Consider the following 16402-nt stretch of genomic DNA (forward strand, 5'->3'; position numbering starts at 1 on the left):
GACAGGAGTGAACACTTCCATGTACACAGGTCACCTTCACACGGTAGTTATATTGGAGACCATTTGGATTGAGCAAACCTCTGGAATTAAAGTTTGGGAGCACCCTGAATCCACCACAGTGCATCCCTCCTCCCCATCGACTTGGGGTACACGTGCTTTCTGACACTGGTTCAAGGCAAGGCCATCACTACTGCACAGTTCCAAAACCCCACAATGTAGGAAGTCACACTCCATGACTGACTGAGGTGCCCTGGCTTCCCCCAGCAGCAGCAGATCACTGGGATGTTAGCAGGCTTCCTCTGACTCCTTCTCTTTGGCATTTCTGGATTGCGTCCATGGCGAGATGGTCAGCGACGACCACGACAGAGGTTTTGGGAACCTGGTGAGGTCCAGAGGGGCTTCCCTCTAAGTTCTTTCAGACCTCCAGGTCTCCTCCCTTGGAAACTGGGAGTGCCAGTTGTCTGACCTCACTCAAGGGATCTGGCTGGGCCAGGTGGCCAGTAACTAATCTTCGATGAACTGGGCCACGGTGATGAGCAAGTTGGGGCTATTGCCCTTGAGCCCATGTTTGAATTGCTGTTGGCAATCTCTATTATTATACAGCAGTGGTACTCAACCCAAGGGCTGTTTATGGCCCAATCAGCACACAGTTGTGTGCTGAAAAAAATGCAAAGATTGCTGCTCGGATTGCCTCACTCCCTGGTCCTGGCTGGGACAGGCCGGCTTAGGAAGAGACGGCACCACGGAGCCCTGCTGGCACACTCCCTGCCAGCAGGGAAGGTGAAGCAGCCCCTTGTGGCAGGGGAGGAGCTCAGACAGCAACTTGTTGCTTCCTCCCTTCATGTGCTACAGAGACACACTGAGACTGCTGCTACTAGGGGGAGCACTGCCTCCTCGCTTCTGGGTGTCTGCACCAGAAGCGTCAGGAGAAATGCAGGGGGCATGGGTCCCCCCCCTCCCCACAGTCACAGCTACATATCGCCTCTAGGGGGGGGATGAGCATGCCCCAGGCTGCAGCGTGCTCTGGGCTGCCTACAGCAGACAGCACCCACCTGTCTGTACCCTGCTGGCCATGTCCAGACCCAGAGCTCACAGTCAGAGCTGGAGACTGCCCTGTAAGTCCTGTCTCTGGGGGGACAGCTAGTGTGGGATGGAAATTTGCCCCATGGACTGCTTCTCTGTTAGGGTCCCCCATAGCTCAGTGGTGCATGGGTCCCTCATGGCCTCTGTCTGGGAGCAGGCATGGAGGGACATATGCCTGACCGGGCAACCACAGCCAGCAGGGTGAGAAGGATCCCTCTCCTTCTCCCCTGCAATCTCTGCTCCAGGGCTCTAATGCCCTGCACAGCAGTGACCCTCTCTGGCCTGGGCAGCGCCCCAGTGTTGAGCCCATGTGGGGCTGAGTGCATGCTCCTGGTGCCTGCTGTACTGAGCAGGGCTCCTTTATCCCAGCTGCTCCCCATCCATAGTCACTACCACCGGCTGGAGGTCAGTGCCCACTCACAGAGACAGCAGCTGGGCAGCCTCTAGCAGGGCTCTGCCCCCACCTCAGATGAGCTCCGGGGAGAGGCACAGCACACAAAACGCTGCTGTGTACCACACAGCACGCACAACGCTGCCCCCTACACCACAGCACAGCTACCTGGAGGAAAGTACACGACACTGCAGCTGTTTTGTGGGTCCAGCTCAGGCAAGACTTAAAGAGGGCAGAGTTGCAAGGGGTCACAGTCTCAGCAAGAGAGAATTAAAAATGGAGTCAGGTCACTGAGGGTGCACTTTAAGTGCTGCCCTACCAAGTGCATGAACATTTATTTCAACTGGGGTTATCATAGACCCCTCCCCCGCTTCCCTCTCCCCACACAAGGGGCTGAGCCATTGTAACCAGTTACACTGTAATGGGTTAGCCATCGTCACCCTGACTCCTGCAACTGCCGTTCCTGTTGTTGCAGCTAGTGCAGCTGAAGCCCCTCCAGGAGCACAGCCTGCTGGTGCTTGGCAGCCTGCTGGGCCTCTGATTGACCTTCAGTGAGTACTCACTGATTTTCAGCACAGCAGTGCTGCTGCTAAGCTAGAAATCTAATCAATTCTTTAGATTTCCCCCCCCCCATCCCTGTTCCAGGGGTCAACCCTAACCCCCCCAGCCAAGTCATAAAGTTCAAACAAACCCCCTCCAGGGTATTAAAGAGTCTATTAAATAAACAGTCTATCAGCCCCAGCTCAGGCCCTTTATTCAAACTTCCAAATAAGCCCTGTCTCCTTGGGGTTTATGCCACTTTACCTATGGCTGGTAAGGGAACCCAGGCCCACCCATTACTCCCAGGTTCCGTATAACCCAGAGACCCTATGAACAGCAGTCTCATATTTTTCACTTCACTTAGTTGCTGTTGCTCCTTTTTCCTTAGGCCTCTTTCTAGTAGCTCCTTTTAGCTTCACTCTTATCTTAAGGTTAAAGTTCTCAGGCCCTCTCTCTCCTTGAAAACAGAGCTATGCAAAACACAGCCAGTAAACAAACCATCCAACCCACAAGTTTCTTTCGCTATAGACATGATGCCTTACCTGTCTGGTCCCAGCCAGGCACTGAACTGCTAAGGGCAACCCAGGCAATTACAGTTAAGTGGGCCAGCAGAGCCCTGATTGGCTGTTGGTAGCCCTTCTAGTCCATGGAAGACTAGTTCTCTGGGGTTTACAAAATGGTCACTCCTGAGAGTTATCTTTAGGTAAGCTTGGAGCACCTACCTCCACTGCTCTTTTCCTCTCAGCTTGCAGCTTCTTAGGGCAGAGTATAGTTGGATCACCAGTACAGTACAGGATCACCAGCAGGCCACTGCAAAGGCTGAATACACCCCATCAGAGGAACAAACAAATTATGGGTTACATCTGTGATCTGGAGTGCTTACAGGGAGGTTGTACTGCAGGCTATTTGCAAGAATCTTTACATATAAATTAAGAGGATGCAAATGAAAATACTTATTAAGTCACTTAATATTTCCATTCTGTTCATACTAAATGCACTGGTGAAGATGGTTTTCCATTCAGGAAAAAGAAATATGGATTTTTGTTGGTTTTTTAGTCAGGTATTTCTTGCAAGACCACCAGAAAACATGGTTACACGTGGTTCCATGAATCTGAAGACAGACACAAATGCTCATGTTTAACCTTAGTTGAAAATATTGACAGTGAAGACTAATAGTATGAGAAATTATCATCCGTGACTAGACAAGTGGAATCTAAAGGGCTACAAATTGTATTATGAGTTGAACAATTATCAGTAATGTTACCTTTTAGATTTTGTTAGTATAACATATGTCCGTGAAGCCCAGAATGATCACCTACATTTTTAGCAATATAGACTCCTATGAGCTTTCCAGCTTGGCAGTGAGATTGATGAAAGCCTATATGCCAACATGAATTGTGTTTCTTTTGTTTAGCAGAGTAGTCGTTTCATTGACTCAGTGGACATTGGTTCAGGCTCTTAAGATTTTAATTAATTGACCAGATTTTCAAAAATCTTGTAGCTCTCATGAACACTGGGAGCTAGTGGATTCTAAATCCACTCCAGAAAAAGTGTTCTCAACTTCAGATCTTAAAGTCAGAAGAGAGTAAGACATGCTGTACTGAATAGGATTAATGTTTTCTCATGTAGGTTGTCACTCCTTTTCATTTAATGAGGTGTTAAAGCTTTTGACAGCAGAGATCTCATGCTGCATAAATTTCTTTCATTCTATATCATTTTAAATTTATTTGTCTGCTTTAAATGTATTGTTGTCCTTATCCAACCATTGCTAGTGCAACTAAAAAGATGAGCATTGGAGAGTTTTGCTTCAGTTACTAAACAACATTTTTTATTCAATTTTCATTTGGTTATTTCTGTTTGATTAAAACCATCCATCTCAGGTTCTGGGCATTTCCATGAAAAAGTAAAATACGTGCCAATAAAATACCCACATAGATTGCCTTTACAGATCTATGTCCAGCTGCAATGAAAAATAAATTGTCAAACTAAATTTTCAAAAAGATTGAAAATATATGCTTCCTTTTTCAAAGAGATTACTTTTCCATTTTTATTTCTTAAGGCAATGGTAGATATTGAAATACACATGATTAAAATTTTGAAGGTAGAAGACAAACAATAGCTAATCAGAACAGCTTTAATAACTCAGAGAAATAATAAGATAGGATAGAATATTCATACTCTGGTTAACATTTCCTTTAGTAAGACAGAGACCAAATGTTATGAAATTACCATAAAATCAGTGTTTATTGATTGTAGAATTTAAAAATCTGGTGCCTGAGACTGCAAATCCTTATTTAAGCAAATCTTTCCACAGCTGACAATAGGCCTATTTGCATCTATAAGAATTTGCAGGTTCTGGCTTTTAATCTTCCCCCAAAGATACTGTATCTCTCATGAACATTAGACTGATAATCGTACAAACCACAATTTATCTGAAAGAAGAGAACTCTCAGATTCAATATCCATTTCTCTTATAAAACTTGGCACGTGCAATGACATCGTTGGCATAGTCATCGCCAGGCGTGCCAATATCCATTTTTTCATAGCTTTGGACATTTCCTACTCCTCCATTATAGGCAGAAACTGCACCTGAAATGTAACATCAAAATAGACAATATAAAATAGATTTTCTGGGAAGAGGGGATTTATAAACATTCCCCATTCAGTGTTAGAAACCTGCCACACAACATTGTTCTAAAGAATAGGACAAACTATATGAAACCAATTAAACTAGTTTCACTGCTCAAACTATGGGAAATCAAAAAGCAGCGAACAGCATCAGTGGTAAAAAAAATTATGTGAGATTCTTTTAAATGCTTATTATTTTAAAGGAGCAGTAACACAAGAAACTTTTAAATGAGATTTTTGTCAGACCTTTTCCCTTAATTCCTGGCCTGAATACAATCTGTACTGTACCTTTCAGCTGTTGTTCCGTTGTCCATTTGGGGAACTTTTTCTGGATTCCCTTAATCATACCACCAAAGATGTCTGTCCCCTGAAGGAGATGTTGCTCACTATTCCATTGTCCAACAAAATGATGGTGATTTTTATCAACCTAGAAGAGCCAGAGAGAACATTACTTCTCAAAAAGGGGATGTTTTTACGCAGTTTATTTGTCTCTCATTGTATGCTATATGATTTTAGTTGTCATATTTTGTTTAATAAATAGTTTTGGTAATTAATGTCCAAGGATCTTCACTGCACTTCCTGTTGTACCCCTAACAGAGACACTGGGGGATAGTCCATTGGACTGTGCTAGGGAAAAAGGACTTATTTTAAAATGCATCTTCTTTGCCATTTCAAGTTGTAGTTATGTAGTTATGTTATTTGGCTAGAACTCCTCCAGTGCCTGATGCTGTAGTATATGAGCCATACTTCCTGCCTCAAGGAGGAAGTTAAAGGCTTTATCCAGAAAATCTTTACTTCTCATCCGTAAAGGTTTTAGTCCTTGTGAGTAGTGTCATTGATTTCATTACAAACATATAATGCCACAGATGACAAGGGCCTGGCTAACTTCAAAGAAATGCAAAAGTTCAAAATGAAACATCCATAAAATTACACTGTTATTTCGTTGTTGGATTATCACTGACAGTCTGGGCAGAAGAAGTGTGCGCTTTACGGTGTTAGCCAAGCGCATATTTAAAAAACCTATTATTATCAGTAAGGACTTTCTGGCATGAGATCGTGGATAAAGCCCACCCTGTCATTCTGAGCCTGCCAGTTTTCACTTAGTCTTCTTTTTCTGCACCTTTCTCCCTAACTTGCTGCTGCCACTAAGGACTTTGCTTTTTGTGTAGAAGAGTAAAATTCACCGCCTCTTCAGGGCCTTCCATTATCTCATAGAATTAACTGGTGTTCAAGCTGAAGCACAAGAAGCAGCCTCTATAGTGCAGGTCTGACATATGCCAGTTCAATGTTCTGCTGCCTCAACATTAGTTCATTTTCTAGTAGTTTGCTGAGTATTTATCTCAGCCTGAGCTGCACTATTGAGAAATGGAGCAGGCTGTCTGTTGAAACACTGGGATATACAGTAGTATTTGTTTCTTAGTTTATTGATGATTGCTGACCTGCATCAAACCAAATGCATTTCCATTATCGCCCCAGCCACCCTTTAGGAGAGTTCCAGCATGTGACTCTCGAGAGATGATACCAGCAATCACAGCTGGATCCGTGCATGTTTTTTTGGCAGCACTCTTAATGATGGTTTTATATTTGTCCATATTATTTAAGTCCTTCTCAGCAATCTTTTCTGACGCCGGAACTCCTGTAGTAAATATAAAAGTAAAGGTGTATTCTTAATAATCTTTAAGTCAGCATGAAATTTCAAAAGCACAGAGCTCTGTTCTGCTGTTTGAGAGCCCTAGTGAGAGTCGTGTGCACTGTGAATTTCATAGTATGCATGTTAACATGTCAAGGCAAGAAAGAATTGTGCCTTGAAATAATGTATAAAATCTGGGTTTAATTCCTATTTCTTTTGGTCCCGGAATGAAGGTGAATGGACTAGGTGGGAAGATGGAGGGGGCGCGTGCTCCGCCTCCAATGAGAAACCAACAGCAACCCGTCACCCTTTGGATGATGCAGGAGTGATGTTGAGAGGAACTGAGAGGAGTCACACCTACCCCTCTATGGCTAGGATGTCAGGACTTTAATATGGGGATTCAAAGTTGAGCAGAGGATTCAAAATGGTGTGATTCTTAGGGACACATACAGAAGACTTATCTAGAGGGGGGTGGCTGCAATTTGAGACAAAAATTCTCAATATTTGCACTTTTTTTTCCAGTTTCTTTTGGTGTCTCGGCATCATTTCATCCTACATTAGGAGGGAATCTCAAACCTACTCAGCATGGGAGGGTTTGGCATTAAGTCTAATTTTATTTGTAAAGTAAAAGGATAGGGAGCTCCTTTGATTCTTTTCCCCCCAACACTACCAGAGAAACTGTTGATCTGATGTGCACATAGCAGGTGTAAAATAGCAAGGACTAAACAAGAGACTATGATCAGGAATTCCTCACTACTAATCCCAGCTCTGCCACTGACTTTCTGTGTAGCCCTGGGAAAATCATTTGGGTTAAATTTTAATAAGTGACTGTTAATTTTGGATGCTTCAGTCAGAGATACCTTGGGCCTGGTTTTCAGAGATTCTGAATATCCACACTAATAACTTTAATTAAAGGTTCTTGTGTGAGCACTTCTGATAATTAAGCCCTAAGTGTCTCAAGTTGGACATCTAAAGAACCAGAAGCCACCTGTGTAAACACTGACTTTTCCTTTCTGGACCAAAATTATCCCAAGTGTAGCTCCATGGAAGCCAGTTGGGGTTACACCAAAGTTTTATTAAGTCCTCATCTCTGCCTGAGTTTCCTGACCTGTGAAATGGGGAGAATAATACTTAGCCGATCAGAATGTTGTGAAGTTTAATCAATTAATGTGTGTAAAGTACTTTAAAGATGTAAAGTACTATGGAGGATTGTGATGACTCTGTGTGCTGAAATACAGCAGCAAAACAGCAGGACTGTACTCACCGCAGTAGGTTAAACCTTCTTGTCTTGCAGTTTTACAGGAAGCCCCAGTGGTATCAACATTGTTTATGTTACCAAAGCATCCAGTCTGACTCTCTGAAGTACCTGAAATATTAAATGGAGAGATTTTACATTAAGAACCTTTTTTGAACATAAGTAAAGCTAAGAGAATTCAAAGTCATGAACCAGACTCTGCTCCACTCTCAGATGGGGTGAATACCATTGTGGATATTTTTTGGAAAGAGATCTTGTGCAGAGGAGGACTTGCTAGCCAGAGGACACTGCCTTGGTTGAGGCAGAAGGCCTGTGCAGATAAATATCTTTCATTGGGCTCTAAAAAAAGGACAGACATGAAAGTCTATATACTCTAGTGCTCCTCTCTGAGAACACCCAATTCTCACTCCTTCCAAGAGTCATTCTTAATTCTAACAGCTACATTGTTGGGAATAGTTTATGTATATTCCATTTGCTTTTGAAACAAATTCATTCTTCTATGTCCATAATTAGGTTTTGTAGGAATGGTGAGAAAAATTCCTTAATCTCCAGATCCCTATATTCAAATCTATATACTGTTACTGTGACAGTAAGCTTAGTGAAATAGAAAGAGACCCCAAACTCACCAATAAGGGCAGCAAGGCCCAGAATCATCAGTGTTAGTAGCATGGGGATGGTTCTTCTCAAGTAGAGAGTCTGAAAATAAATCCAAGTCTGCAGAGAAACCAAAATATCTAAATGTACAATATTACTAGAAAAAAAAGTACAAAGAAATGATGGGGTGTTTTTCTTCACTGAATGTGCAAACGTGGAGATAGAAGGGAATTTTTCATATTAGTGTATAAATACAAAGACTGAGAGCACAATAACAATTCTGTCTCTCTTTGACACAGCACACAAATAAGGTAATTTCAGTGTAGAAAAGATCTGAAAAACGCAGGAAGTTGTAATAATTTAATTTTGATCATATTCATAATTTGTCTCTATAGCATCTTAATAGCTAACTTCAAAATAAAAACCCCAGTAATGTTTTTTATCTGGAATCAATAAAATTAATAGTGTTCAAAAAGACCTGCTGCTACTATGCATGCACTTTTATTCTATGCCAGGGTCCCCTACACCCGCTGTGCAATTGCTTGCTAAATTTTATTGTCATTTCTGTGAGCAGGGCACAGGAGATTATCACCTCTACCCTTTTTAGCATCTCCAGGACTCTGGTTTTCTCTAAAGTAATCTCAATAATTACTCAGTATAGCAGGGACACAGTAACAACCACTAAAGGAATCTCTACACTATGAGCTGGGGCATAGGTGCTGGAACTAGAGGGGCTGGGTGTGCTACCGCACCCCCTAGTTTGAAGTGGTTTCTGTTACATACAGGGTTTACAGTTTGGTTCAATGGCTCTCAGGACCCCCACTATACAAATTGTTCCACTATCCCTGGCTAGGAGTGTGATTCCCAGCTTGCATAGACATTCTCATGCTAGCTCTCCTCAAGTAAATGCATTAAAAATAGTAATGTAGCCACAGGCACACAATCAGTGGCAAGTGATGGCCAGGCTAGCCGGGCCAAGTATGTACCCTTGGGATTCAGGCAGGTATGTACTTCAGCACAGCTAGCCCGTGTCACTGCTTACCACTGCCCGTGCTCCCACAACTACCCCACTGATTTTAGCGAGTCACTATGAGTGGTGGAATCACACTTCTAGCTCATAGTGTAGACTTGGCCTAACGGACAAATTCTGGAGTCTTTACTCAACAGAACTCTCACTGAAGTACATTAGTAAGAATTTGGCCTTTCATTACTACCCAGAGGAATTTTCTAATTAACAGAATTGAGAATAGCTCCCATTCTGAATTAGCTTAATATTTTACTCACCTGTCTTCAGTTTGTCTTCTCCTAGAAAATGGGTGTTTTGCTTTATATACATATACATACTTTCTATGTTTACTCAGCATGTTCCTCTGGCATCAGATGTGATTAAATTGACTGTAAGGTTTCGTAATGAAAACAAAATCCAGTGTATGTAATTGTGTGAGTTGGCATGAGGGAAGACATGATCTTCCATTATTTGGTAGGATTCAGGTTTCAAAACAAACAAAAATAATCCACTTCCCAGCAGTTCTCCCAGCCCCAACCATCTTTCTCTAGTTTCATAATCTCCTCCCTAAAAGGTTAGGGGCAAAGTCCAAAGCAAAGACAAAGAATTCACCCTCCCTGGGAATTTTATTCCCCAGTTTTATTCTTACCCTTCTCAGGAGATTCTGTGACAGCAAACAAAAAAACCATTTTCCCTCCCTAGCAGGAACAACTGGTCACTGGAGGCTGGGACAATTCATTGCTTTTGTTGTAGACCAACCCCATTGTACACATCAAGGGCTCCTTGCATTCCTCCATTCCCCCAACTCTTACAAGCTATCCTGTGTGATGCCCGCCTTCTTAGCCAACACGCTAGAGGTTGAACTGGGGACCTCTAGAGCTCAAAGCATCACCTGCTACAGATTGAGATAAAGCTTTGCATCTGGTGACTGTTGCAACACATCTCCTCTATTTACAGAGGGGGACCTGGACCACACTAATCAGAGGGTTACATGTTACCCTCACCTCCCCCTCTCTTGCAGAGACAGGGAGCAACCCTCCCCCTATGATTGAGGGGCTGGGTATAGTTCCCTGTTGTCCTTTTCCATATCAGGGGCTCTGTGTGTCACATTTCCCCCAGCCTCCAGTGTAGGAAGCTTCCTTCTTTCAATGATCTCTGGATACGGCACTCTCTCTCTCTTCCAATATGGAGCAGGCTTTGGGGAGGCAGTACACTAGAAAGGAGGAAGTGAAGAAGCTTCCTTGTATCTCTTCTGCCTCTGGCTTTCCCTGCTGGCTGAGTACCCACCCCACAGATGTTATCATGTTACACCCAGACAGGCAAACGGGCATCAGTAGTGCTGACATTCCAGAAAAGCCCCACAGGTCTAAGCAACAGTGGAGGGCACCTCAAAGATTAATGAGACAGAGTTAGTAAGTTTAGTTATTTGATTGGTTATAGGTATTTTAATGTTAGTTTTCTTAACTGTTATGTTTTGGCTTGGAAGGGAAGATGTAGAATGGGGAACTGTGCCTTGAAGATCTGACCTTCCCAGACAGAGTCTAGGTGGAGTGCTGTGAAGCTCTTGTTAGGCACAGACATTTGAAACAAGACACAGAATAAGGCAGAGCTCTTGCAAGCATCTTAAGCAGTGAGGTCCAAATCCCCAAAGGGCCTTAGGCAGTGTAATTGCAATGCTGAGCATTGCACCTAACTCTTAAGCACCTAGAAAATCACTGGAAGAGCAATGCAATTCACAAAGCTTGATTTTAGGTACTTAAGTACCTTATCCAATGCATGGAGAGATAAAGGCACCTAAGAATGCAATCCATAAAAGCCAGCACACTAGGCGGGGAGCTGCCTAAGCTTATCAGTGGGAGATGCTGAAGAGAGGGATGTGTCTTAAGATCTACTCCTTTCTCAGAGTCTGGGGCTTAAATCCAGGCTGGAGTGAGACATCTCTTTCAGCTAGCAATTCACAGCCAGGAACTGCTCTCCAGGAATCTGGGGGTTTAAGCACCTAAACTAATCCTTGTGAGTCACAGTTAGGTGCCTGGCCAACTCCAGACACAATGGCAAGAGAAGGCCTCCCTTTTAAGCTTTAGGCCAGTAGACCAGGTCCTCACCAGGATGTGGTAGACTCCTGGTTCAAGTTCCCTCTCTACCTGATGAGTGGAAGGGATTTGAAGAACAGGGATTTTCTGCCTCTCAAGTGAGTGCCCTAAACAGTGGGCTCTGAAATAATCTGATGGGGGAGGGAGAGTCTCTCAATCTCTGGTTTAATTTGTTCCACTTTAAATGAATAGTTAAATATTAATTGGGCCAGAGAAAGAGTGAGAGTCACTCTATAACCCAGTGGTTAGTTAATTATTGCAGGTTGTTAACAATTGCAAGACGAACTACACCTCTGACCTCTGTCAGTGCACTCTTTCAGGTCTTTACTTATCTTGGGGTAGAATTCCACATTTATCCCACTCTTAGACCAGGCCTTGGGCTACAGTAACTGCATATCAACTGTGTTTACCGAGCAACTCCAACTGGGCCCTACAGCTGCAATTCTTCCCTTCAAGAATCTGTGACCACTGGTGTATATAGTAACCCAAACCAGCCTTCTTAAAACTAAATATTGTTTATTTAACCATAGAAACAAAGCATAGCATAAGAGAAAAAGGGGTTTAAAATAAGAGTCTACACCTATGTTTACCTTACCTAGAGCCCTAGGCAGGCCTATCTCATCCCAAACCCCTAGCCTCTGGGGATCTGTCTATTCCCCTTAACGTTCTCTTACCCTGTCCTTGAGGGACTGACTTTTAAACCCTGTAAAAGTTCTTTATTCTCTCAGCTCACATGCTTGGATCTGCTGCCCAACACCAGTTTGCTGAGCTCTACAAGGGCTAAAGCCAAAGCATCAAAGAAATGGCTCTTGCATTATCTCTGGAATGTTTGTTGAAGACGGTAGTATCTGGATTAATTTCCCCCTTCCTGGATGCATTTCCTGACAATTCTGCTGTTGCATTAACTCAATATATGCACACAGTCAACATCACAATGACCCAGTCAAAATACATTCTTCATAAATTACCACAGGAAGCTCCAGATATGTCACAGAGAAAATATTGGGCTTCTTACATAGTTTCACAACATCTCTGCAAAGCGGTTATTGATTTTTGCATAAAATTTAGACTATAGTACATAGGAATTGCTACACTACATCCAAGGTCCATGTAGTTCACCATGCTGTCCCTAATACTGGCGAGAACCTAATATGCAAGAGGGAGGTGTAGATTTATGTGAAATAATCCATTCCCACATAGGTTTGATCTAGGTTTTTCCTAGTAAGGGATTGGCTTAAGCCCTGAAGCACAAGGTTAATTTTCCCTTCCAAAATTCTTGTTGTCATTATGATAACTCTAGATATTTTTGATAGCCATATAAATCTCCTTTTGAATCATATTAAGTCCTTGGTTTCAAGGACTTCCTGTTCTGTGAGTTCTATAGACTAATTACATGCTGCATGAAAAAGTATTTCATTTTATTGGTTTTGACTTCCTTGCCTTTTAATTTCATTGAATGTCCCCTTGTTCTTGTTTTCTGAGTCAGGAAGAACAGAAGTGCTCAATCTGCTTTCTCTAGACCATTAATTGTTTTGTAGGCTTATCGTATTCCCTCTTGTCTCACTCCTACCTAAGGTAAACAATCCTAGTCTTTCTTCACATGAGAGTTCTTCAAGTCCCTTGATCATACAGGTATCATTGTTCTCTGAACCTCGACCTGCAATATCCTTTTTGAGATGAGGTGACCAGTACTGCTTTCCAGATGGGCCCATGCCATTTATTTATATAAAGGCATTATAAAAATTCAGTGCTACATTCTATCCCTTTCCTTTTGCATCTTAACATTCTGTGAGGTTTTTTGTTTTGTTTTTTTTAACCACAGGTAGGCAGTGAATAGAGGTTTTCACTGAGTTGTCTACAGTGACACACAGGTCCCTTTCCTGAGTTGACACAGTTAATTTAGAACTCTGTAAGGTGTACAGGTAGTACATTTGTTTTCTTCCAATATGCATTGCTTTGCATTTATTAACATTAAATGTCATTTGCTATCATGTTGCCTATTCACCTAGCTTTTTTAGGTCCCTCTGAAGTTCTTCACAACCCCCCTGATCCTGACTAACGTAAATAACCTTGTGCCATCTGCAGATTTTCCTGCCACACTGCTCACCCCCCTTTCCAGATCATTAATAAATACACTAAACATTATGGGATCTTGTTTGGAACCTTGAGGCACCGACCTGTTAATCTATCACCATGATAGAAACTGACCATTTAATCCTACTCTTTGCTTTCTGTCTTCTAGCTAATTTTTGATCTACCACAATACTTTGACCCTTACCCGATGACAGTTTCTTCTGTACCCTCTTGTGTGGGACTTTGTCAAAGGGTTTTTGAAGTCTAAATAAACGATGTCAGCTGGTCCTCCTTTGTCCACTACTTTATTAATATATTCAAACAATTCTCAGGAATTACTGAGACATGGTTTTCCTTTGCAGAATCTATTCTGGTAAACTGTTATAATATTATGATCTTCCAGGTGTTTATTCTTCTATTCTTTATTACCTGTAATGATTAGTGTAGAAATGCACCACCACCAATAGATGGTGCTATGTCTTTATCTTAGTATTAAGTTGTTGTCTAGTATGTTATTATAGTGTTGATTGGAGGGGTTTAGCAGTCTAGTAGAGAGAGAGTCTGGAGAAGATGACCTGGTGCAAGGCCTTATTCCTGAACTAATGTCAGCAAAAGTAAGGCCTTGTCATAAAACAAATGCTTGCTTACAAGTTAATTGTCTGGTACATGAACCTGGCAAAGGCAGGACTAATGTTGATAAAACACAGGCATTCCTAAGAAGTACTAGGTACAAGATATTCCTGTAAACACATTCCAGAAGACTAGTACAGGTACACCCCAACACAAAGTTATGATATAAACCCAATCCTGGGAGATGGTACGGTAACACACTGACCCCGAGTAAGACAAGGATAGAAGGATAGGATGATGGATGGAGATGTTTTGTTCGAACCAACAGGTACAAGGTGTAGGGTCAGTAACCACGCCAGGAGTGTAATATGTAACTTGTTTGTATCAATGTATTAAAGAGAAATCATAGGAGGGGCACCTTTGCCCATCCGAGGGGGCAGCAGAAAGGCCCAATGCTAACTGAGCTGGTCCATTGTGACTGGCATAAATGTGTTTGTGTTCCTGTAGAGTCTATGGGACACTAGGCCTGTGCTTCAATAACAATAAAGCTGGCCAAGTACCTTCACCACTGAACAGAGTCTGTGGTCTTTCTGGGTAGAATCATTGAGATCTGCGCAGAGCTGGGATGGCACATGGAGAGAAAACACACACACACCAACTAACAAGAAGCAGGAAATTCAGTCTTGTCTGTTCGGGCTGGATCTGGTATTTGCAGTGTTCCAAAAGCAAGTGTCATGCTGGGTAGATGGGGGGAGAGCATTTGTCATATTGATTAACATCAATATGTCAAATTCATAATAATTCATGGGAGGTATGCCATGTCAGGTATGTTAGAATGGCTATAAAGTGCTAAGTAAGATGATGATGATGTTTATATTAATGTGTTATGTGTGTAGTGGAAGTTTAGGGACATATTTGATGTACCTGTATTTCAAATTGTGCTGGCTGGGTTACACCCGAGACAGAGAGGCGGCAGGACAATAGCCCACTTAATGCCCCATCAAAACCTTTACAGAAGCAAAGGGCCCAGGAAGAAACTAAAGACATGCCTGAAGAGTTACCAGGATTGGCCCATGTGACTCTGGACTCCATTTTAGCTCCTGTAAGTTTCCACAGGCTGCATGGCCAGAGACAGAGGGTATATAAGATCAAACCACAGAAACCATTTTGCCTTCTAACCTGAGCTTCAGCCACCTCCCTACCTCTGGATCAAGTCACCTGCAACTGAAGCCGTGTAACAAAGGACTGAGGCCCATCCAGGTACTGGATGTATACCAGAGGGGACTATACAAGCCTGTAACTCCACATTTCTTCTAGAAACCTGATGTATATGGACTTTCAATCATTTGTATGTATCTGATTTGTTTTGGCCCTTTAACATTTCTCTTATGGTTTATTTCTTTCTTTTTACAATAAACCTTTAGTTTTAGTTACTAAAGGATTGGCTGGCAGCGTGATATTTTAGGTAAGATCCAAACTTATATTGAACTGGTACTGTGGCTGACCCCTTGGGGTCAGAGGGAACCTTTTTAGTAAAGAGCATAGAGTTTAAATAACTGGTCTCTTTACTGGTGCTGATTTGGGAGCCTGGAGCTGAACATGCAGTAAAGGGGGCTGTATGCATTTGTGTACTGGCTTCTGTGGGGATTCAGAAGTGCAGTTTGTGGCTGGTTGGGAAGTCTGGCTTCAGTGCCACCCACCAGTGCTGGGAGAATCTGCTCTCCTTTTATAGCCTGCCCTGACCTTGGCATTTTCAGGTGGCTGCCCTAGGCACAGACGGGTCACAGCAAGTATTACAAGTTTTGCCTGAGAAGAAATTTACAAGTCATGCAGATAAGACTGGAATCTGTGAGTACTTGACAGACTTTGAGATGTTGCTCTCTGTGAATGAGTGGACTGATGAGAAAGCAGTACAGTACTTTGAAGTGTTTTTTGGATGGTGATGGCAAAGCATTTTTCCAGCAACTTTCCAGTGTAGATGGTTCTTATAGACAGTTATGTAAACACTTGTAAGACCTCTGTGAGGTGGGATTGGCTTTTTGAAATATTGGAGGTAATGGCAAGCCAGGAGGTGGCAAGAAAAGGGACCCCCTACATAGTTATTTGTGTGCAGTTAGTAGACTGATAGTATTTTCCCTACACCAACCTGGCCAGAAGATGACCCGAGTAAAGCAGAAAATGCTGCTCCGAATCTGGAGCTGGCAATGCAGAGAGGGGACTACACCTAGTGGCAAGCCAGGAGAGAATCCTCTCTATTTATAAATGATTTAGCAGGGGAACTTGATAGCCTGCTGATGAAGGAAATAATATGCTAGATAAACTTGTAGATCAGATTATATTCAGAGTTCAAAATGTGGAAGCAGAAATTGGTGTTTTCTTAAATATATCAACTGTCAATTCCCAGCCCTAAGGTGACTTCTTTGCAGCTCTTTGAGAAAAGATTGCATAAGAAGTGACTTAAAAATTGGAGGAGGCTCAGATGTAAGCTATTTGCAGACCTCCCTTGAGTCAGAGGAGAGAGAGACTGTTTCCTAAGTGG

The 16402-nt window shown here is 42.6% G+C and overlaps 2 protein-coding genes across 2 annotated transcripts in view; both read right to left on the reverse strand.

Moving 5' to 3' along the window:
* LOC137160958 (lysozyme G-like) overlaps window positions 1-2588 on the reverse strand; it is a 29542-nt gene extending 26954 nt beyond the window's left edge. Inside the window, exon 1 of the mRNA XM_067559943.1 lies at window positions 2557-2588. The gene's annotated coding sequence lies outside the window, so the exon portion shown is untranslated. The remainder of the gene's footprint in view (window positions 1-2556) is intronic.
* Window positions 2589-3683: 1095 nt separating this feature from the next.
* Window positions 3684-9813, reverse strand: LOC137160960 (lysozyme g-like). Its single transcript, XM_067559944.1, has 6 exons — window positions 9777-9813; window positions 8154-8241; window positions 7537-7638; window positions 6082-6278; window positions 4931-5069; window positions 3684-4603 (listed from the first exon to the last, which is right to left on the reverse strand). The coding sequence occupies exons 2-6, from the start codon at window positions 8194-8196 to the stop codon at window positions 4470-4472; spliced, it is 615 nt and encodes a 204-aa protein (XP_067416045.1). The 5' UTR covers window positions 8197-8241; window positions 9777-9813; the 3' UTR covers window positions 3684-4469.
* Between the last annotated feature and the right edge of the window lie 6589 nt (window positions 9814-16402).

This window comes from Emydura macquarii, unplaced genomic scaffold (assembly GCF_026122565.2).
Source record: "Emydura macquarii macquarii isolate MOO-44397 ecotype Brisbane River unplaced genomic scaffold, CSIRO-AGI_Emac_v2 contig_2207, whole genome shotgun sequence".
In the NCBI taxonomy this organism is placed as follows: Eukaryota; Metazoa; Chordata; order Testudines; family Chelidae; genus Emydura; species Emydura macquarii.

What these genes read in the sequence shown, in the direction of transcription:
- LOC137160960 (XM_067559944.1), bottom strand. Translation starts at nt 8,196, where the DNA reads ATGCTACTAACACTGATGATTCTGGGCCTTGCTGCCCTTATTG. An exon ending in GGGCCTTGCTGCCCTTATTG is followed by an intron (nt 7,639 to 8,153) that starts GTGAGTTTGGGG and finishes TTAATATTTCAG; the next exon opens with GTACTTCAGAGAGTCAGACT. An exon ending in AGAAGGTTTAACCTACTGCG is followed by an intron (nt 6,279 to 7,536) that starts GTGAGTACAGTC and finishes TATTTACTACAG; the next exon opens with GAGTTCCGGCGTCAGAAAAG.